A 22659-nucleotide genomic window follows, 5' to 3' on the forward strand; every position below is an offset into this window, starting at 1 on the left:
CCTGAGATCAAGAGTTGCATGCACTGAGCCAGCCAGTCACCCCTAAAATATAGTTTTACAACTATTTTCTTGTTTCTTTTTACCTTTTGAATGTAACTAATAGAAAATTCAAAATACGCGTATGACTTGCGTACTATTTAGTGTTGCTAATGACTGTTTGCCAAAGATTTCTTCCTGCTATTATTATGTTTTGGGGGAAAGATTGAGAGCGTCTTTCAGGGAAGATAATATAAACGCAGAGGCATGATCCATTATTCTTAGGTGATATTTCTCGTTTTTAGGGCATTAAATTTTTGTTCTGAAACCTTTGCTTTGGATACTAAATATCTAGGTCCAGTGTTCTGGAATTGAAAAACATGGAGAAGGTTTGGGATGCTGCAGTGTGTGTTACTTTCTGGTATTTTCTGAGCCGTCTGTCACTGAATATCCTAGATTCCTGAATATCCACGGATTCTTGCTTGCATATGGGGACACCAAACAAGATGGCTTAGAAGGAAGTAAACACATATGGGGTGGGCTGTTTGACATGATGATATTGTGGGAACTAAGTGATGCTAACTTTGATCTTGTCTCTCTGATTTAAAAAAGACATCTAAGGGCACCTGGGTGGCTCAGTCGGTTAAGTATTTGCCTTTGGCTCAGGTCATAATCTCAGGGTCCTAGAATTCAGCCCCTGCTCAGCGGGGAGCCTGCTTCTCCCTCTGCCTCTCCCCCTGCTTCTGTGCTTTCTCTCTGTTAAATAAATACATAAAATTAAAAAAAAATAAAAAAGACATTTGTGTTGTTTATGTCTGCACTGACCTGCTAGCAGGAAAAAAAAAATAATTTGAACTGTAATTAAGTTGGGAATAACACCTAATGACTAAGGGAGTCTGTGAGATTAACTAGTTTTGGCAAAAAGCTCTAAATAATAGAAGGTTGAATTCCAAAATATTTTTTAAATTAAAATTTGATTTCATTTAAAAATCATCATATTCTCAGATCAACACACAGGTGGGATTTCTTTTTTCCTTTTTATTTATTTATTTTTTAAAGATTTTATTTATCTATTCGACAGAGATAGAGACAGCCAGCGAGAGAGGGAACACAAGCAGGGAGAGTGGGAGAGGAAGAAGCAGCCTCATAGCGGAGGAGCCTGATGTGGGGCTCGATCCCATAACGCTGGGATCACGCCCTGAGCCAAAGGCAGACGCTTAACCGCTGTGCCACCCAGGCGCCCCTCTTTTTTCCTTTTTAAAAAGCTATGCAAACAAAAACAGTTCCCCTCTTTTTTCTGTTATTCACAAATAATACATGGTTTGTAGACTCCTTTCTTGCCCTCTAGTAATGCTCAATCATTTCCTCTCTGGAACAATGAGAAGAGTATAGAAAGAGAAATGAGCCTGACACTTGGAAATGACAGAAAACCAAACCAAAAAACGCCTAGTACAGGTCCTCAGACACACAAATGCTCTGTGTCTATCCCTGTCTAGCATGACTCATGTTGGAACGAAGTTTCTTTTGTCTGATGAGCTCAGGAGAAGACTTTGAAATACACGTTGGGATTTATGGAAATGAGAGAATTAAGAATATGAGTAGCACAGAGCACAAGGAACTGTCAGTGACTCTGCTGGTAGGAACATAGCAGCATAAGAAAAAATAAATGGGATATGGGGCTGATTTTTTTTTTTTTCTGGGATTGGAACACATGCCATCAATGCCAGATATTGTAGCAGAGACAGATGGCATGGCAGATGCTGTGAAAGAAAAATGACTTACTACTAGGTGAACCAGAAAAAATAAACAAGAAGGACAGAGGAAAAAGTACAAGAGTTCCCCTCTGTTGTCAGGAACATCTTCCCATGCTGTAAAATGTAACTGCGTGGCATAGGGCTGCAGATTGCAAATCAGCGTCTTAAGCACCTTCTCCACTGACTGCACATTTGGAATTTACAGCTATTCTTTTGAGAGGACTCACTTTTTGTCTATTGGTTTTCCAAGGAAGAAGGGAAGACAACAGCTAATTGGATATACGATGCCTCTATATTATGAAGAAGATGCGACTGCTAATCTTTTTCTGGCTCAGTCGGTTGCTATAGGATATGTAGAAACTGAATGAAACTCATCCTGGTTTATTTTAGAAATGTTCCCAATTAACCTCCTTTCAAGGTGCACATCAAATGAATGGGGTTGGTGTTTTAATAAACTTAAATCAAAGTTGTTTAAAATGTGTCTTAGAAAGCTGGGCTGGGCTCTCTCATTAGGTCCCTGGGGTTTAAAACAGGTGCCTCACCAAAATTGGAGCTTAGCATGTGCTGTGTCTCCACGGAGTTGATAGGAACGGTTGAAACCAATAAAAATGATTTTCAAATGCTAAGGGTCTAATACAAGACACCCAGACCCACGCATGCGGCCCAGTGCTACCATGCGTAGATTTAGTCTATGGAAACTCATCACTATGCACTTGGCAGCCGCTGCTGCATCACTCATATTAGACACGGATGGATGCAACCAAGCCTAAAATTGCCAATGTGAGTTGCTGAAATAAGGAAAAGTACGTGAATAATATTAAGGATTTTCTGGCCATTACAAAAAGAAAAAAAGCCGGGGGGGGGGGGCTGGGCAAGTATCCAGTGATGGTTTTGTCACTCTATTTGCTGAGGAAATTGAAAACTAATTAAAGACTATAGAGTAACATTGACTAACAAAGAACTACAGTGGGCTTTTGAAGGGTAATTCTGATTACACATAATATTTACCTTCTGTATTGTTTTTAGAAACACAAATAGCCCTCTAAGGTAGACCCCATTGTACCGGTACAACCTTCACTCACACACAACTTATGACTTAGAAAATCACTGCGAAAATGAATCTTAATCATATGGGATCCAGAAATAGCTTAGATACCATTTTCCCCCATGTTTAGGGGAGCAAATGCATCCAAGGCCTCCTGACAATCCCTGTCTATTTCTCATTTTCTTTTTACTTACTATTTCTGCTTCTCTCTATTGCCCAGATCAGTGCTGCCCTCTGTTACAGTAAAGTAGGAGACACTAAATGCAGAGAATCAGTTTCCAGAGACTAGTATCACGCTGGCATCTCTGCTGGGCCCACCTTGGAACACACGAGTACACTAAGTTTGAGGATACACATTTTCGGAAAGCCAGGGAGAAATGACAGGAAGCGATTTCAATTTGGAACAAGTCCTACTTGAGGAATTTCTGTGGTATGTCCCTGCTAAATCGTGCCAGAGGAATTAAGTCTTAGAGCCTGATGGGCCAGGTAGGAGTGGATCCCTTCTGGTGGAGGGTGGGGAGAGCCAGACTATATTCCAGCCTGAAGTGGTAGATGTTGGTAGAGCTACAAAATGCCACGTTCCTTGATCTCATCAGCAAGCGCAAACTTCCATTGTTTGGCCTCCTATATTAGAGTTCCGAACTTGGACAGACACTCTTGACAAAATAGCTTGATAAAATGTTCTGCTTTGTGGAATTTTATATGAGAAACTCAGGGAAAATTAACATGCTCTCCAATTCTAGCAAAGGCTGGACAACACTGCAGCTACAAAGTCTATCGGGCAGCCATCTTGGGTTTTTAATGTTGTTGTTGGTTTGCGGAGCACTCTGAAGCTCCCTTCTACTAAATTTCAACACATAATTAGTGTTCACACAACAGACACCATTTATCTTATCAATGTCACATAGCTTAGATCCTAATTGAGAACTTTCTCCTTCTATAGGTATATAATGCAAATTATAATGTTTTCTGTTTGAGAGATTCCTGCATTATATCTCTAAAATTAGACACGGGGGAGGATGTGCAAAATGGGGAAGGAAGGAAGGAAGGAAGGAAGGAAGGAAGGAAGGAAGGAAGGAAGGAAGGAAAGAAAGGGAAAGGAAAGGAAAGGAAAGGAAAGGAAAGGAAAGGAAAGAAAAGAAAAGAAAAGAAAAGAAAAGAAAAGAAAAGAAAAGAAAGGGACCCAGGAAAATCTCAAATGTTTTTCTACCCTGTACATGGTGTAATTGCAAAAGATTCTTTTCCAAAGAGGAAAATAGTGGCACTAGGCACTTAAAATGGGAAGCAATTTCAGTCTTTCACAGTTCCCATCAAATGGCACTTTATTTGACACTTTTGTTCATCAGGCAGTTTTAGTGTTTTCCTTCAATGTGTCATTGAGGAGAGTGTGCCATCATGTTATCCTTACAATAAGCACTTCTTACACTAATAAGATGTTTATGATTGCTTTATGAAATACCTATTTTTTGCCTTGATAAAAATATGCATTTTTATGTCATTTCCATGGATAATTCTTATTATGAGTTTCCAACACTGATATTACTCTATGATAAACTCCTGATTTACTCAGAATCAAGAAAGCAGAAAACCCGAAGAGAAAATTAGGCATATAAATATCTATCTTTAACATTTCTCTGTAGTTAAGAGATAAATGGCAAGGAAAATAATTTCCGTAATATTTTCTTTTGTCAGAAGTGCACCCTCATATATACTTTCACGTGTACGGTCGTTTGTAACTTCTATAACGTCTATAACCCCATAGCAAGAATGAACCTTTAGAGAACCTGATTTATTACGAGATCCTGGACCACCTTTTGAATCATCAAGGACAAATTTATCTTTGGTGTATTTTGAATGGTCAATAGAATTTGCCCTAATTCTTTGAAAATGTACAACTGTATGTCATATTATAAGCCTCACATGACCAGAACATACTTTTTTCCTTTTATCCCCCAAATATCTTTGTTCTTATTCACCTCAGGTAAGTCTAATCCATAGGACTGTAAATCTCAATTAACTAGAGCATTCTGACATGTCCTCCCAAACTATCTTCTTTCTCAATCATCTTAGGTAGACTCCACAGATAAATTGTAAATTGAAAAAAAATTTAGTTTTAGGAACATTCTCAAAGTTTCCACGGGGAGATCCCCGACTATTGTCTTCAAGCAGTTGTAACTGAGAGGGAATAAAATGTTGCAGCTCCTTGAGAATCAAAACCCGAATTGCGACGAAGAGGCTCATTTTGAAGTAGTCACTCCTACAAAACCTCTGCTCACGGTACCACTTAGCACCTGTTACCACAGATTGGAAGCTAATCGGACCCAGTCCTTACCAAAGAGGAAGACCATCAAGGGACTTACTCCAAAATAATGATGGCTGGGTTACAAACTCCCCTTCCAATTAATTTTATTGTTTCAGTTGATGAAACTGCAGAAGTGAAATGAGCCTGGAAAAAGTGAGCAATGGAACCAGCAGGAGCCACAATCCCAACGCCCGCGAAAGCTACAAAAATGAGTGAAGATGTAGTGTGCGGAGCTCTGGCCTTGAGGGTAAGTGCTGAGGCCGAAAGACATCGACGGGAAAGGTTTTCATTTTCCCCATTTGATCAAATCAGTCTGAATGTATTTCATTTCCTATTGTTAGTGAAACAAGTCATCAAGTGAGAATCAATTACTCTAGAGTCTTTTATCAAATTTCTTCACTCACCTTCCATAGGGGTGTTGCTGTCCGGTCGATTCGCAAAGACTACGTCCACGTACTCGAGCTGCAGCCTCTGGAGGGAGCCCTTCAATCCTGGGAACCGAGGCAGGAAAACCCCAAAAAGTACAAATGTAAGCACTATTAGAAATAAAGTTTAAGAGACTCTTAACTCTAGGAAGCAACCTGAGGGCTGCTGGAGGGGAGGTGGGTAGGAGGATGGGGTAACTGGGTGATGGGCATTAAGGAGGGCATGTGATGTGATGAGCACTGGGTGTTCTGTGCAACTGATGAATCCCTGAACCTCTGAAACTAATAATACACCATATGTTAATTAATTGAATTTAAATAAAATAAAAAAAATAAGTTTGGTTTCCTTCAAAAATTTACTTTAAAAAAGCACTGTATTGGTTTCAAAAAGACATTGAATACAACGATGTATTAATTGGCCCACAGAACCTTTAAAAAATATATCAAAGGCTGACTTTGTCCTCAACAAAGAAAAGTCTTATAGGGTGGCGCAGTTTGGTGAAGCGTCTGACTCTTGGTTTCAGCTCAGGTCATGATCTCAAGGGCTGTGATCTCAGGGTTGTGAGACTGAGCCCTGCACCAGGCTCCACACTCAGCATGGCGTCTGCTTAAGACTCTCTCTCTCCCTCTGCCCCTGCCCCCTGCTCTCTCTTTCTCTCTCTAAAATAAATAAAATCTTAAAAAAAGAAAAGTCTTATAACATTCTCGATAATTTTAGTACTCCTACCCCACCAGAAAGCACCTGCTCAGCAGTGATCTTTCACAGTGACTCCTCTGAGGCAGTATCCAGGAGCAAAGTTTAGAATAAATAGTAGCCTAAGAGTTTAACTTCTTTCTTCTTGAAAAATGCAAATTACTGTCATGTTATGAACAACTTAATGGGCTTACAGTGGGATGGGATATATTTATTGCACATCAAAAACATTAAGATGGTATAAATCAGAAATCAATGACTGCCAAGCCCGTCTTAATGTACACGTGGGTTGTAACAGGAATAAAAGGATTGGCAAATGAAAGTTTTGCTCAACCTTTTACTAACTGGAACAAAGTTTGGAGAACCTTAAATAAAACTGAGCTCTACCATTTCTATTATTCCCTGTTCTTTGGGGGAAGAAACGAAAACATTAGAAGCTATAAAGACTTGGGTAGGGGCGCCTGGGTAGCGCAGTCGTTAAGCGTCTGCCTTCGGCTCAGGGTGTGATCCCGGCGTTATGGGATCGAGTCCCGCATCAGGCTCCTCTGCTGGGAGCCTGCTTCTTCCTCTCCCACTCCCCTGCTGTGTTCCCTCTCTCGCTGGCTGTCTCTGTCACATAAATAAATAAAAAAAAAATCTTAAAAAAAAAAAAAAGACTTGGGTAATATAAAGGAGAGAGCGAGAACTTAAAAAAAAATCTGGAACCAATAATCTAAGTTTTAGCCCTAACCATTTGGTCACATTCCTATGAGTCCTCAGAAAAAAATGATTTCATTTCAGTAAAATTAATACTTCCCTGAAATAGAATGTATTGTATATAATATTATGCAACCAAAAGGATGACAGTTCAAGAATCATTTTATCTCATTTCCATGAGGCACAGCATTTCTGTACCAGCCTATTTAATTCCTCAGGAAGACCGGTGGTTTTTCTCTTTTTATTATAGGCATAAAATTAATTGCATGTTAAATGAGGCTCTTATAAATTTAAATTTGGCTCATTTAAATTTGATTTTTCAAACTGGTTTACCAGCCAGCCACAATTACTTTTCTGACAGGAAAATGAAGTGCTTGGATATAGTTCCGGAAATATTTTTCATTCATTGAGAAAGGATTGCTGTGGCGGTAGCTTGTTAAAAGAAGCATTGATGAAGAGATTAGGGCAGACAGGTGTTATAAGGTCCAATGCTCTCGAAAAACTGCAGTGACTTTCAGGCCTGGGGTGTTACCAGATCTCTCAAGGGGCAGCTTGAAATTAAATTTACCTTAAAAAGCACTATGATATGAGCCACTGTTTGGAAGCAGTAATATGTATTGAAGGAAGTAAGGGGAGGACCGAATAACCAAACAAACAAATAACAGGGTATCACAGGTTGGAAAGGTTGGAAATACTCTAACATGCTATGTGATTCCACCTGGGTTATTTGAGACCTCCCCCACCCCCACTTTTTTTTTTTTTTTTTTTTTTGACTCCGGTCTCTAATCTGCAGTGGAGAGAACAATACATACTACCTTTAGGATCACTGCTCCAGGAGAGCAAATAAAACCAGCTGTCAAGCACTTTGCAAGCACAATAGTCTACAGAACTGTGGTGATTATCACAGTGGTGCTCACATCTGGAAACGTTCAGAATGAGAGGTGCCAAAGACTGAATGCTGAAGATTTTCCCCAGACCTCCTGGTTTTGGAGGGAGGCATTTAATGACAAGTCCTGGCCCTTCCTGGCACCGGAAGCAAGTGTCCCCCTTTCTGATAATGGCCTTATCCCTTGGTGTCTCTTCTAAACAGCTCAGCACGGGCAGAGAGCAACTGCGAGAAAAAGCTGCAGCTGGCTTGGCCCCTTTGTAGTGCTGTGTGGTCCACCTGAACCCCCACGTGGACTCTGAAACGAAGTAGGAGATTGTGCCTCTAAGAGACCCTGTCCCCAACTTTGAAAATCTCAATCACATCAAGCCTTGAAATCCATGGTGTAAATTCTGGGTTTTACTCTCTGTAAGATGGAAAATCATTGGTGGGGGGGCTGGGATGTGAGGAGTTAAACAGGGGAAATGACATTATCAGATTTCCAATTTGAGCTGGTCACAGGTTGGCTGGGGACGACCTGGAGGAGGTAAGACTGAAAACAGGGAGGGAGGCCAGTGAGAGGTCACAGCAGCAGGGCCAGTGGGCCAAGTTGGTACGAAGTGTTCAAATTTGGGACAAGTTGTATAAGTAGAAATAAGGGGACTGGTAGGTGGGCTGGATGCAGAGTGCGGAGGTCGAGGAATCAAGGACGAGTCTCAGACTTTTGGGCCTGAAAAGTGAAGGGACTGTTAGTGAGACAGGGAAGTTGGGGGGAAAGCAGATTGGTGGAAGCCACAGAAGTCCGAGCAGAATAGTCAAGCACATGGAGCTCCTGGCAGTTGGACGGACCCGCCTGGCATTCAGAGGTGAGTTCTATGTGTGGGCGAGGCAAAGGCTTTGGGAACCCGAGTGCTAATTTGGGCTGGCCTGAATGACCTTGCTGGCTGACATCTCAGCCTCTTTGGGCCTTGGTTTCCTCATCTATCTAAAGACAAACTAGAGTTAAACAATCTTCCTGCTTTAATCTTTCATGTGACTACAAACCAAATCAGGCACTCCTGCCCTTTCCCATTTGGATGCTTTAATCTTATAGAAATAGTTAAATTGTAGCAACCTAAAGACGTGCTCAACAAATGTCCCCTTGAAAGCCATTTAGGGTTTATCTCCAACAAGCAAATAGTCATGTTCTAGCTCCACTTAGCAAATGTTTGTTGAGCACTGGCTTGGGGCCAGCTATTGTTTTAAGTTTAAGTAGATGTGCAAAAATGCATTAGCCTTGGCTGCAGAGGGCCATCCGGGCCACTGGTCATACCCTAACGTAGGTAAGCGGGCCCCGCGGTGAACGCGCTTGCTGAAGGCACCTCGGACTTTAGCCCGTCCCTAGGCACTAACCCAGGGTCTGTGGCAGTGAGTACAGGGGAAGTGGGAGAAAAGCTCCCTGTCCTTGGGGAGATGTCTACAAGCTAACTGGCAATTCCTCCAAAGTCCACAGGATACTAAGTTATGTTACATAAAGAAAATAGCTTCCAAGTGACTAGAGGAAAAAGAAATCGAAGTTCATTTTTCTTTTAGGTTCTGAAGATGAACAGAAACTGTATTGTGACTAAGGTAAACTTTAATTCAATGTAAGCCTACTTCACAGGCATCTAAAGAAATATGCCCACACCAGAAGTTAAGCAGACGGGCATGGCCAGAGACAGATCAGGTGTTCCGTGCAGCCTGCCGAACCGTGTAGAAACAAGGACATCAGTAGTCTGGAGGTTCTGCGAGGGTTCTCTTCAAACATGCTGTGTCTACACATTTGCCTTCCTTTCTAGCTTGAGAAAAAAAATGTTGCCTTAAATGCTGGACACTTTTTCCATATATAATTTTCTGCCTTCTTCTCCGCAGACCTCTGAGTCATGACTTGAGACAGGTCTGCTTATTTTTATAAAGACTGTGCTATATTAGAATAAGGTCTGTGGCTGCCCCCACCCCCCGTGATGAAACATGGTTACCCTGAGTGGGTGATTTCAGTTTAGTGCGAACATGGAACACTGGGAAGGAATTTGTGGTGAAGCCATCTGTTAAGAAACTTCCTCTTTCATTGAAAAAATCATAAATTATCTTTCTAAAATAAAAGTTCAGAAAAGTTGGGCTTGACATTTGCCATTCATTAAGAAGGTCTAAGCAGTTTCACAGATTATTTTCCTCTCCTACTCCTCGAATCATGAGAGTGAGTTTGTGGTTTGAATCACAGCAAAACTGCCATTCACCTGAAGGAAACTATACACTTAGACACAGCCTTTGCCTATCAAAGCACACAGTTTACTTCAGTCTTACGAACTGACTTACCAAACTATTTCTATTCTTTCCTATAAGATACTAAGGAAACTTGAACTGTTAAATTTTAATACTGGCAAAAATTGGGACTTAAAGAATGTTTGAGGAATGGCTGAATGAATAGACTTTCCGAACTTGAGAGGACCTTGGGATTCCTAATGGATATGATAGAGCTCCCACTGTGCAGTTTCCACCTCTGCGTTGTGAATGCAAGGAGCGTGTTGTTCCTAACTGGGTCTAAGTAAGGGAACTTGGGCTCACTGAAAAGGTCTTCCATATGAATTTTTTCAAAACAGCATTACGTACAAGTCAGGCTCATTTTACACCCTGTAAACCAGCTCAGGTGGCCAAGGTCACCAGCACTCAAGTGGCCTGAACTCCACGTGAATTGGACTTCTTGTCCTCCAAGAACACTTTCTAAATTGAATGTGCATAAGAATCTTCAATGCCCAGTAAGGTCACCTTCATCACAAAACAAGTATCAATGAAACCCAAGGATAATGACTTATAAACCTCTTCAAACTTTATTTTGGGGCTAGAAATCTCATGCCCCCCCCCACACACACACAGTTTCCCTGAAAATTCACTCAATTCCCTAATTTCAGCCTACCTAGAAATATACTTTTAGCTGATTCTCTGGGACTCAGGAATATCTTTGTCTTTGGCGGAAACTATGAACTACAAAATAAACAGTCACAACATACTAATAAATGATCCCAATTCTTCAGTCTCAGAAGTTTGAAATTTTGTGTTAAAGTTTGAATCTGGGTCAGTTTGAATTTCAGCTGAACTGGTTTATCATATCCTGAGAGATTAGCTCCTAAGAGAATTCCTGACTTATTTAAGGGGACAGAGAATTTAAGGTATTTCTGTTTGGTTGGCTGAGGCTTATAGAAAACTGATTTAGAAGAGAGAATTTTGAAATGATGAGCACACTGGCAAATATTAAAGCAACGGAGAGTCAGTAAAAAGCACAGCAACTTTCTCCATTCTATCTCCCCTCGATTTTATGTTCTCTGTTGATTGCCATCCTGAACCATTGCCTGAATCTCCTTTTTAATCAGATTAAAAAGAAAAGAGGGACGAGAACTTTCTACGCAGCACACTGCTGCCTTGTTTTTCAGCATTGTACAACAAGCTTACGTGAATTATTTCTTTGGGGGGGGCGGTTATTTCTCACGGTACACGGCTAAACCATGTTGGCAAGTGCTAGAGCAGGAAGGGTAACAGTTTTTAAGAAGCAGGTTGGGTTTTACTTGGCAATGTCAAATTGGACATGAAGGCCTGAGAAGGGATTTTGTTTGGGTTAGGAATTTGGAAGCTTTCTCCAGTGCTAGAATGTGCTTATTCATTGTGATGGCCTTAAAATGTTACTTAGTCAAGGGTGCCCTTATCTATGGAATGAAGACTAATAGTTGCACTATTAAGAATGATGATGATGATGACAAAAATAACATTTATTAAGTGCTTATTATGTGACAGATACTGTGCTCAATGTGAATTATCTAATTTCAGTCTCTGTATAGTAACGTTGTGAGGTAGGAATATTGATAGCCAATAGTACAATCAAGGAGATGGAGGTTTAGTGAGGTTAAGTAACTTGCACAAAGTCCCCTAGCTCATAAATGACACAGTTGAAACTTGAACCACTGTTTGTTTGGTTTCAAAGCCCAGTGCTTACAAATATATTAAAAACCAGTTAATGAGAATACCAAACTCATACAAAAATGTTGGAAACAACTATCACTACAACTCACAACTCCAAGATCAAGAGTCACATGCTCTACCAACTGAGCCAGCCAGGTGCCCCAAAAGTCTCTATTTTAAATTAAATGATTGAACACCAAAATTATTTTTTTCCAGTGGAAGTCTAAGATCTTTCCAAGTTCTCTTTATAGGTTAATAAAGATCTCTAACTTCTAAACTTCAATGAAAGTCTTCGAATTCAACATTATCTCTTTTTTTTTAAGACTTTTATTCATTTATTTGAAAGAGAAAGAGCAAGAGAGAGTGAGCAAGCATACAAGTGGGGGGAGGTACACAGGGAAAGGGACAAGCAGACTCTCTCCCCCAACCCCTGCTGAGCAGGGACCCCCACTGAGGCTCGGTCCCAGGACCCTGACCTGAGCTGAAGTCAGATGCTTAACCAACTGAGCCACCCACGCGCCCCTCAACATTATCTTTCAGATTAGGTTCATGGGGAGGAAAAAAACTTCACAATGAAATCACAGCCTGGAAGAAAATATTTGCAACACATGTAACTGACAAAGAGTGAACATTATTAATGTACAAAGAGCTCCTGAAAAATTAATAAGATCAAGACAAACAACTCAAAAGAAAACTAGCTTAAGAACATGAAGAGTTGGTTCCCAGAAAAAGCAGCACAAAATTATAAAAAGTAGCTCAAACCCATTACTAAATAAATGTATAACTAAGCAAATAAAACCACCTCATCCATCAGATTGGTATATTCCTTTTTAGAAAATAATTTAAAAGATGCATTATTGTTTGACCTAACAATGCTGCTTTCAGTATCTATCACATTTACATAAGGATGGCCATTTGTATAATTCTTTATAATACTAAAACCAAGAAATAACCTACAAATCATGTGTAGCGTGCATATGCATGTGGGTGTATGTCTAAAATTATTTTAATTGCAAAAAAAGTAGATTTTAGGCTAATATGTACAACTTGATTCCATTGGTTTCATACTTATGTTTTTGTATTTACAGGTAAATGTGGATAGGTAGATAGATAGATCAATTTAACTGTGGGGACAAGTTGGGAAGGACATGCACCAGACTGTCCCACTGTGGAATGAGATGAGGTAAGCAAAGGGAAGAATTCTTTATTTTTATTTTTAAAGTAGTGAGATTAGAGTACATTTCATGTTTTTATTGACTTCGGTCTTTCATAAATCAAACTAGTTTTAAAAAGAAGAAAAATCATCTGTCTTAATGATTAATCATGAATCTAAAGTTATAAAAATCTCGGATCTGTATAGCCCCATTTAACATTTTTCCCTTATTGCAATAGGTGCAGGTATAAAAATTTTGTTATATATAGACAAATAAGAAATACATAAAAAGTCCTCACAATTCTCATAATCCTCCCAATGAAGTATAGTACTCTACTATATAATGGTTCTAGAAGACTGAACTATTTCCTGTTTATTTCTAGTCTCTACAAAGTTTTGAGTACCATCCCAAAAGCAATAGCTCCATGAACCAGTTACTGAGTGATAATTTTCTACAATTTTTTAAAATGCATATAATATTTTTTAAGAACTATCATAGTCTTGAAAAATTATATGCCAACAAAATGGACAATCTAGATGAAATGGATAAATTCCTAGAAACATATAACCTCATAAAACTGAATCAGGAGGAAACAGACAATTTGAACACACCAATTACTAGCAATGAAATTGAATCAGTAACCAACAAACTTCCCCCCACCCCCCGCCACAAAAAAAAAGTACAGGACCAGATGGTTTCATAAGCGAATTCTACCAAACATTTAAAGAAGAGTTACTACCTATTCTTCTCAAACTCTTCCAAAAAACAGAAGAGGAAGAAGAACTTCCAAATTCATTCTATGAGGCCAGCATTACCCTGATACCAAAACCGGATAAAGATACCACTGAAAAAGAGAATGACAGGCCAATATCTCTGATGAACACAGATGTAAAAGTCCTCAAGAAAATATTAGCAAACTGAATCCAACAATACATTAAAAAAAAATCATTTACCACAATCAAGCAGGATTGATTCCTGGGATGCAAGGGTAGTTCAATATTTGCAAATCAACCAATGTGATATATCATATCACCAAGAAAAAGTATAAAAACCATATGATCATTTCAATAGATGAAGAAAATACATCTGACAAAGTACAACATCCATTCATGATAAAAACTCTCAACAAAATATGTGTAGAGAGAACATAACTCAACATAATAAAGGCCATATATCAAAAACCCAGAACTAACATCCTACTCGATGGTGAAAAACTGAGAGTTTTTCTCCTAAGCCCAGGGACAAGACAAGGATGTTCGTTCTTACCACTTTTATTTAACATGCTACTGGAAATCCCAGCTACGACACTCAGACAAGAAAAAGGAATAAAAGGCATCCGAATTGGTGAGAAAGAAGTAAAACTGTCACTATTTGCAGATGACATGATACTACATGTAGAAAACCCTAAAGGGGCGCCTGGGTGGCACAGCGGTTGAGCGTCTGCCTTCGGCTCAGGGCGTGATCCTGGCGATCTGGGATCGAGCCCCACATCAGGCTCTTCTGCTATGAGCCTGCTTCTTCCTCTCCCACTCCCCCTGTTTGTGTTCCCTCTCTCGCTGGCTGTCTCTATCTCTGTTGAATAAATAAATAAAATCTTAAAAAAAAAAAAAAAAGAAAACCCTAAAGACTCCACCAAAAAACTACTAGAATTGAAAAATAAATTCAATAAATTTTCAGGATACAAAATCAATATACAGAAATCAGTTGCACTTCTATACAACAATGATGAAGTAGCAGAAAGAGAAATTAAGAAAACAATCCCATTTACACATGCACTGAAAATAATAAAATATCTAGGAATCAATTTAACTAAGGAAGTGAAAGACCTGTACTCTGAAAACCACAAAACACTGATGAAAGAAACCGAAGATGACACAGACAAATGTAAAGATAGTCCATGCTCACTGACTGGGAGAAAAAATTTGTTAAAATGTCCATACTACCCAAAGCCATCTATAGATTCAATGCAATTCCTATCAAAATACCAACAGCTTTTTTCACAGAACTAGAACAGATAATCCTAGAACTTGTATGGAGCAAAACATCCTTAATAGCCAAGGCAATCTTGAAAAAGAAGGACAAAGTTGGAGGTATCACAATCCCAGATTTCAAGATCCACTACAAAGCTGTAGTAATAAAAATGGTATGGTACTGGCACAGGAACAGACACAGAGATCAACAGAACAAAAGGGAGAGCCCAGAAATATACGCACGATTATATGGTCAATTAATCTATGACAAAGAGGGCAAGAATATGTAATGGAAAAAGACAGTCTCTTCAACAAATGGTTTTGGGGAAACTGGACATCTACACGAGAAGGAATGAGACTGAACTTTCTTACACCATTCACACAAATAAACTCAAAATGGATTAAAGACCTAAATGTGAGACTTGAAACTATAAAATTCTTAGAAGAAAACATAGGCAGTAATCTTTGACATTAGTGAAACATTTTCTAGACATGTTACCTTTCACAAAGGAAACAAAAGCAAAAATAAACTATTAGGACTCCATCAAAATAAAAGGCTTTTGCACAGTGAGAAAACCATTAACAAAACAAAAAGACAACCCACTAAATGGGAAAAGATATTTGCAAATGATATATCCAATAAAGAGTTAATATTCAAAATATATAAAGAACGTCTACAACTCAGCACCAAAAAAGAGAAACAATCCAATTAAAAAATGGGCAGAAGACATGGACAGACATTTTCCAAAGAATATATGCAGATGGACAACAGACACATGAAAAGATGCCCAACGTCACTCATCATCATCATCAGGGAAATGAGAACTAAAACCACAATGAGCTACCACCTCACACCTGTCAGCATGGCTAAAATAAAAAATGCAAGGAGTAAGTGTTAGTGTGGATGTAGAGAGAAAGGAACCCTTTTGTGCTCTTGGTTGGAATACAAACTGGTGCGGCCACTGTGGAAAACAGTACAGAGGTTTCTCCAAGAAGTTAAAAACAGACTTATCATATGATCTAGTAATTCCACTCCTGGGTATTCACCCAAAGAATACGGAAACACTAATTCAAAAAGAAAATATGCACCCCTTTGTGCATTGCAGCGTTATTTACAAAAGCCACATATGGAAGCAGCCCAAGTGTTCCTTCCCAGATGAATGGATTAAGAAGTCATATAGATATATCAAATGGAATACTACTCAGCTATAAAAAAGAATGAAATCTCACCATTTGCAACAACATGGATGGATCTAGAGAGTATAATGTTAAGTGAAATGAGCCAGTTAGAGAAAGACAAATACCCTATGATTTTACTCATAAGGGGAATTTAAGAAACAAAACAAATGAACAAAATAAAAAAGAGACAAACCAAAAAACAGACTCTTAAATATAGAGAACAAACTGGTGATTACCAGAAGAGAGGTGGGTGGGGGGATGGGTGAAACAGGTGAAGGGGATTACGAGTACACTCCTGGGATGAGCACTGAGTAATGCATGGAAGTGTTGAATCACTATACTGTACATCTGAAACTAATACAATACTGTATGTTAATTGTATTGGAATTTTAAAAAAATAAACACTTAAGATAAAACTACCATAGTCTTAGCATATGTCCACACAAGAGCTTGTACACAGATATTCAGAGCAGTATTATTTATAAGTCAAAAAATGAAAACAACCCAAATGTACATCAACTGATAAACGAACAGGCAAGATGTGGTCTATCCATACAATGGAATTTTATTTGGCAGTAAAAAGGAATGAAGTACTGATACATGTTACAACATGGATGAACATATGCTAAGTGAAAAAAGCCAGTCACAAAGAACTACATATTGTACGATCTCATTCATATGAAATATCCAGAATTGGCCAATTTATAGAGACAAAAGTAGATCAGTGGTGGCTGGGGCTGTGGAAGAGGGTAGGGAGAAGGTGGGAAGTGACTGCTAGTGGGTACTAGGTTTCTTTTTGGAAGATGAAAAATGTTTTAAAATTGAATTTATGGTGATGATCTCACAACTCTGTTGTAATACTCAGAACCAATGCATTGCGCACTTTAAATGGGTAAACTTTTATAGTATGTAAATTATATCTTACTAAAGCTCTTTTAAAACGTCTCAGGGGAGTGTTTTATTAATGTTAGCCCAGCTGTAAATGAGAAGAGTTTTAGAGCATTTGTCCTTTTTCTACTGTGTTCCCAACTGTCTTCTCTATATCACCACACTCTTACATTAAAACCCAGCGAGATTGTGGTTGATTGTGATTGTCTTTATGGAGAATTTTCCCCCTCCCAGTGGGTTTTGAACCTATTTGGTCGATACCTTTCTTGAATCACAGCCCACACATGAAGATCAGATGGAAGTGCTGTACCTACCTTCAATAATGTGTTTTCTTGACAACCCTCTTTCCGTTTCAGCTCTAACAAGAAAAAGAAGCAAATGACTTTGAGTGGGGGTGTGCTTTTTTAATTGCTGTTTCAAAAGTACAGAGGAATAATCATTCTAGATTGAATTGCTAATTTTATACCCTGTTCTTGGCAAATTCCATCCCACAGGTTGAGGAGAGAAGGCTGGTGCGACACACTGAGCCCCCTTCCTTTGGAGACCCCCGGTAGAGAATTAACCACGACTCTCACCACACAGTAACTCAGCCACTCCCAGCCTGTCCGTGTACACTGTGACACAGGGCTCAACCTTCCCACCTGCTCTTTACCAACCCCAACCCCCTCCCTCCCCCCAAAAAGCCTTGACATAAGTTGTGAGCTGCTGATAACATTCACTTTTCTGAGAAAGGAGGCAAATTTGGAAGTGCCTTTCGACTTGCAAAGGAAACTTAACAATTAATTACTTTCTGTTAAAATGTGATGCAAGTCTTTCTTACACTAGCGTCCTAAGAAGGCAAACATTTAACTAGGGCTTTTCCCAGACCATCCTCAAGCTCTGGCCAGTTAGAAAGAAATATGGTTCTTGAGTTTTAGTCTTCATGAAATGTTTCTTCGACATCACTACCTGTGGCAACCTCTTTTTAAAACACAGTCGTTTCCCATTTGCCTTGGTGATTTTGAATCTTTTATAAAAACATTAGATCGTATTGTACGCAGACTCCGCTACATAATGGTTCTTGTGGGTTGTCTTCTTCTGTTTATTTCTAAAGTCTAGGCAAGGCTTTAAGTACCACCGCAAGAGCACTGAGGGACAGCACCACGAGTCAGAGCACAGACAAAGCCAATCTACGCTTCTCACAACACCATGTTGCTTCAATTTCATATAGGCGATAGTAGGAATAAAATCTAAATTCCATCTTCCTGTCTTCATAGTCGTCACGAACAGGCTCAAAAATTGCCATAAAGTACGGGTGTGTGTGTGTTGGGGGGATATTTATATACATACACATTTTGATTAGAAGATTCTTAAGGAACTGTCCTCTGTCTCCAATTTTGTTTTTAACTGTTCCCTCTCAATGATAGGTAAGTAAGGTTTTGTGTGTTTGTGCTTGGTTTTGTTTTTTGTTAAGACGCCACGGAAATATTTGTGACTTCCATGAAAACGTATGTGGAGTAGCTAGCCGGACTTCTAAATTCTGCTGAATCATGTACGTACCAGTTCAAACACCAGGAGGCTTATCAGAGGCCAGTTCGTCCTGAGAAACTTGTTTGCATCCCACAGCAGACAGAGGCCCTCTCTTTCTTTTGCCTTCCAGTGAGTGATATGGTAGCTTCCTGTTATTCTCCAAAAGGCGGTCCTTTTGATCAACATTTTCAACGCCTTCTGCACAAATGATCAGAGACTCACACGTGGGGCCAGACAAGATATTTTTATCTTTGCATTCCATGGAAGTCTCTGAGTTTTGGCAGATTCAAATAGCTTTTTTTCTGTGATGCTATGTGCTTGTTTTCTTTTCCTAAAATTTGAACTCTATTTTGGAAATGGTTCTAAGTATGAGGTTGGTATTTGAAACTCTCCATGAATTACTTAGTAACAAGTGACCAATGCTTTATGCTAAATTTCTTCGGGGCATCTTGCTAAAATTGAATCCTAGGAGAATTGCTACTTCCTTCAAGGCAGAAAAGAGAATCTTTCTCCCCAAATCAATTAATTTTAGTACATTAGATGTGAAATGGTTGCCCAAAAGGATAAAAGCATGAACTACTAGTTATTTCAAGTAGGGAAAAGAAAAGGTATTTAACTTACTTTCCACCCCAGTAGAGTTTGGTTGTTATGACCAGGCTGGACCTCCTGTATGTTAGACAAACAGAGAGAAATGTTAAATAAATTGTGGGGTTTTGTACTGAGTCATATTATAGCACCAGAAAGAATTTATTGTACTTCCCATTAAAAAAAAAAAACCAACTGGTAAAGAGATAAATTTGTTAATTCATGCACTGAAATATTGGGACAAGGGGAAGCTGGTGAGTGGGGATGTGAAGTCAGATCCTAGATAAAGAGGTTGAAGGGGAATGACCTGTCCCTGGAGGGGCAGCTGGACGAGGCTGTAACAGCAAGATGGGGGGTGTGGTGAAGAGGGGAGTGGTGGGCTCGGAGGGGCAGGAATGGTAAACGAGAGGGTGAGTGAGTGGATTTGAAGGATGAACTGCTTTAGTAGAACCCGCTAATGCTTATCTAGCATCTGACATGACGTTGTTGATTGAGTGTGAGCTTTCCTGGGGCTCAGTCCACCCTCCGCCAAGGACCACGGGCCCCAGTGGCTCTGAGTTATTACGCTTTCCAGCCGTGACGTTCACAGGCAGCATGGAGACATGAATGATGAAGCAGAGGAGTCAATCAATAGGAATAAATTTTCTTTGAGTGTTTTATTAAGTGGAAACGTTATTTCAGGAAAACAGTCCCAAAATGTCTAACTCAAGGTTTTAACCACTTTACTCCTAAGGGAATGAAATGTGGAAATCTTGTCAGCAAACATATTGCCTTCTCCAAACCACACCCAAGGGCAGGAAGTGGCAATCGTATCATCTCGAAGGTGGAGTAGGGAACGTGTCTTGAGAACTACAGTCACATAATTTACAATCAGGAGGCAGATCTCAGTATAATTTAGTTTCTCCAGGTATGTAATTCAATTGAACTGGTCTAGGAAAAAAAAATCTTTTGAGATTCAAAGGTTAAGTCCAAACTTCAGGAGTATTTGAAATAAGGCATTTATAATTCCATCCGCCGGAGAGCCGATGCCTCAGGGCCCGAGATATAAGAGCCTCACAAGATTAATGATAACCAATGGGGAACAAGGGTGACAATTCTGACAGCTTAGCTGCAACAAGAAAAATCTGTAGAAAATGTCAGCAACCCCATCCCACAGCAGTTAATTCCCCGAAAAGTAATTCGAATCACTGTGATAGAAGCTGTACACGGACGCGTCTGGAGACCGCACACTGCGCAAGGGCTGATGCACTTGCCGGGTGTACCCATCAACCTCTTGATACCTAGAGTCACAGCAATCTGCCACAGGGGAGCCAGGTCTCCTTTAGCAAACATTTTCACAGCCTCGACAAGAGGCCGGAGAGAATATCATAAAAAATGAATGCAGGCCTCTCGGTTATTCAGAGCGGCTGGGCTGCCAGAACGGCACACCCTCACCAAACACGATCGTAGACTTGTTGTTTTTCAGAGTTAGGCTTTCTGGGAAATGTCTGGGCTCCGTGGGTGTGCACGTTCAAACAGCAGGAGTAGCCAGCGACCTGGCCAAGTATCAATGACCATGGTGGAGCCATTTCCAGCAATTCTTCTGAATGGGTGGAGATGATAATCTGAGTATTCGACGCTGATACAGCACAGCTTTCAAAATACTTCTGCACACCTTGTCTCACTCTATCAGCACGACCCTTCATGAAGAGTTATGGGGAAATGGAGACTCAGACAAGGGAAGTAATCTGCCCTGGAAAGAACAGCAGGCAAGGGGCGGTCCTGGGCCTGGAAGCCAAGTATGCTAGTTAGAATTGCTTCTAGAGACGCCACGCTATGGTCTATCTCTCCACAGGTCTTGTGGGGGCAGCTGTGTACTGATATCAATATTCCATAGCATGGTGACAGCTTGGGTTTTTATCCGCAAGACTGAAAGGCAGTTTGTAAAAGATGCGTGGTAATCTGGTTTCTTGTATGTGTATAATAGGCTCTGCAAACACAGAGTGATGGTTAGAGGTTCTCTGGGTGATAAGGGGAAGAGCTCCTGCGTGGATGCCCCCTTCCTCAGGTGTCCTCTGTCAGCCCGCACCTCACCGCACAGTTCTCGGGGCTGTGACTGGACTCACCTGCAGGGCCTCTGTTATGGGCTGAATTGTGTCCCCTAAAAAGACATGTTCAAGTCCTAACCCCCGATACCTCGTAACGTGAGCTTATTTGGAAATGGGGTCATTACAGATGTAACTAATTAAATCGAGGTCATACTGGAGCAGGGTGAGTCCTCAATCCAGTACGACCAGAGACACACAGACACGCACGAGGGGAGAAGGCCATCTGATGGCAGAGGCTGAGTGCAGCCGCAGGCCGAGGAATGCCCATGACTGCCAGCAAAAGCCAAAAGCTAGGAAGAGGCAAGGAAGGATTCTACTCTGAGTTTCAGAAAGAGCATGGCTTGGCCCAAACCTTGATTTTATACTTCTGGCTTCCCAAACCGTGAGAGAACACATTTCTACTGTCTGAAGCCGCGCAGTCTGCAGCACCTGGTTCCAGAGCCCTAAGAGAGTGGCGCCGTCCCCGTTCAGGCGGTGATGGACTGATGGACGGGCCAGCCTTCCAAGTGGGGACAGAACTCTGCCACGGTTGAGGACTGGGTGGGGATGTGAATATTTTTCCATACTTAAGGTTGAATATAGTTTTCTCTAAATACCCTCACAATCCTGGAGTAGGGGAGGAAGAGCAGGGAGAGGGAGAAAGTGGGTCACCAAACTTTGTTCATCTCTCCATAAATTTCTGGGTTTTCATTTCCACTAATACTACAGAGCTCTTGTTTATCTGGCCAACAGCTGATCTTCTACCAGAGAAGACGAGGACCCCAAACTTGTCCCGTGGCCTTGGCCTGATTCTCTACTCATGCTGGGGAAGAAGGGGCTGCTGTGGTTGACATGCGCAGTGAAACGGAGGGGGACTGCCTCCCCACCCCCCACAGGCGAGGCATTCCTCTTTACCACTGGCATTGGCTACAGTCCATGATGGAATGGGATGTGACCCCTCTCAAGGACAGCAGAGGAAGCGCTTTCCTGAATGCCCAGCTAACAGGGCTCCCTGCACACAGCAGAGGTGCTGGCTAATTGTGTCCAGAGAAGAGAGCTTTGGGGCATTTATCACAAGACTTCTTTCTCCATCATTTCTTTGCATCCGGAGTTGTCAGTAAAATGAACAGTGAACATACGTACGTGTGTATAGATAGTCTGCATCCTATCAGCTGCCTTCCTTCACCAAATTACCACAAATGGCAGTGAGAAACCATGAAGATCCCACTTTCTTTTATGCACGACTATCTCATGAAGACGCCCTCCTTCTCTGCTCAACCCCATGGTAATTCATTACGATCAATGACTCGCCAATACTTTTCGAAGCACAAGTAATGAACTTGTTGGTATTTATTTTCACATCACTATAAATCATCTCTTTCCCAAGAATTGACTTTTTTTTGACAGCCTTTTGTTCAGCTGTCATGCAATTTCATTTTCCCTTCTCTGGTACAAAATAATAACCGTCTTTTTAAAGGCAAGTACACGATTCTGGTGAATGCGTTACCTCCAGCCTTTCTTCTTGATGATGCTTCCCAGAATCACTTCAGCCCTGGAAGGGAAACAGAGAGTGGCTTAGCAT

General features: G+C 40.5%; 1 protein-coding gene across 1 annotated transcript in view; it reads right to left on the reverse strand.

Annotated features, from left to right (window-relative positions):
* Nucleotides 1-22659, reverse strand: part of KCNAB1 (potassium voltage-gated channel subfamily A member regulatory beta subunit 1) — a 364296-nt gene that overhangs the window by 56162 nt on the left and 285475 nt on the right. The window contains exons 5-8 of the mRNA XM_008706834.2: nucleotides 22585-22629; nucleotides 19048-19092; nucleotides 17232-17275; nucleotides 5482-5568 (exon numbers count right to left, since the gene is read on the reverse strand). Coding sequence (XP_008705056.1) covers nucleotides 5482-5568; nucleotides 17232-17275; nucleotides 19048-19092; nucleotides 22585-22629 — 221 coding nt within the window. The remainder of the gene's footprint in view (nucleotides 1-5481; nucleotides 5569-17231; nucleotides 17276-19047; nucleotides 19093-22584; nucleotides 22630-22659) is intronic.

The sequence above is a fragment of the Ursus maritimus genome, unplaced genomic scaffold (assembly GCF_017311325.1).
Source record: "Ursus maritimus isolate PB19 unplaced genomic scaffold, ASM1731132v1 scaffold_20, whole genome shotgun sequence".
NCBI classification, from domain to species: domain Eukaryota; kingdom Metazoa; phylum Chordata; class Mammalia; order Carnivora; family Ursidae; genus Ursus; species Ursus maritimus.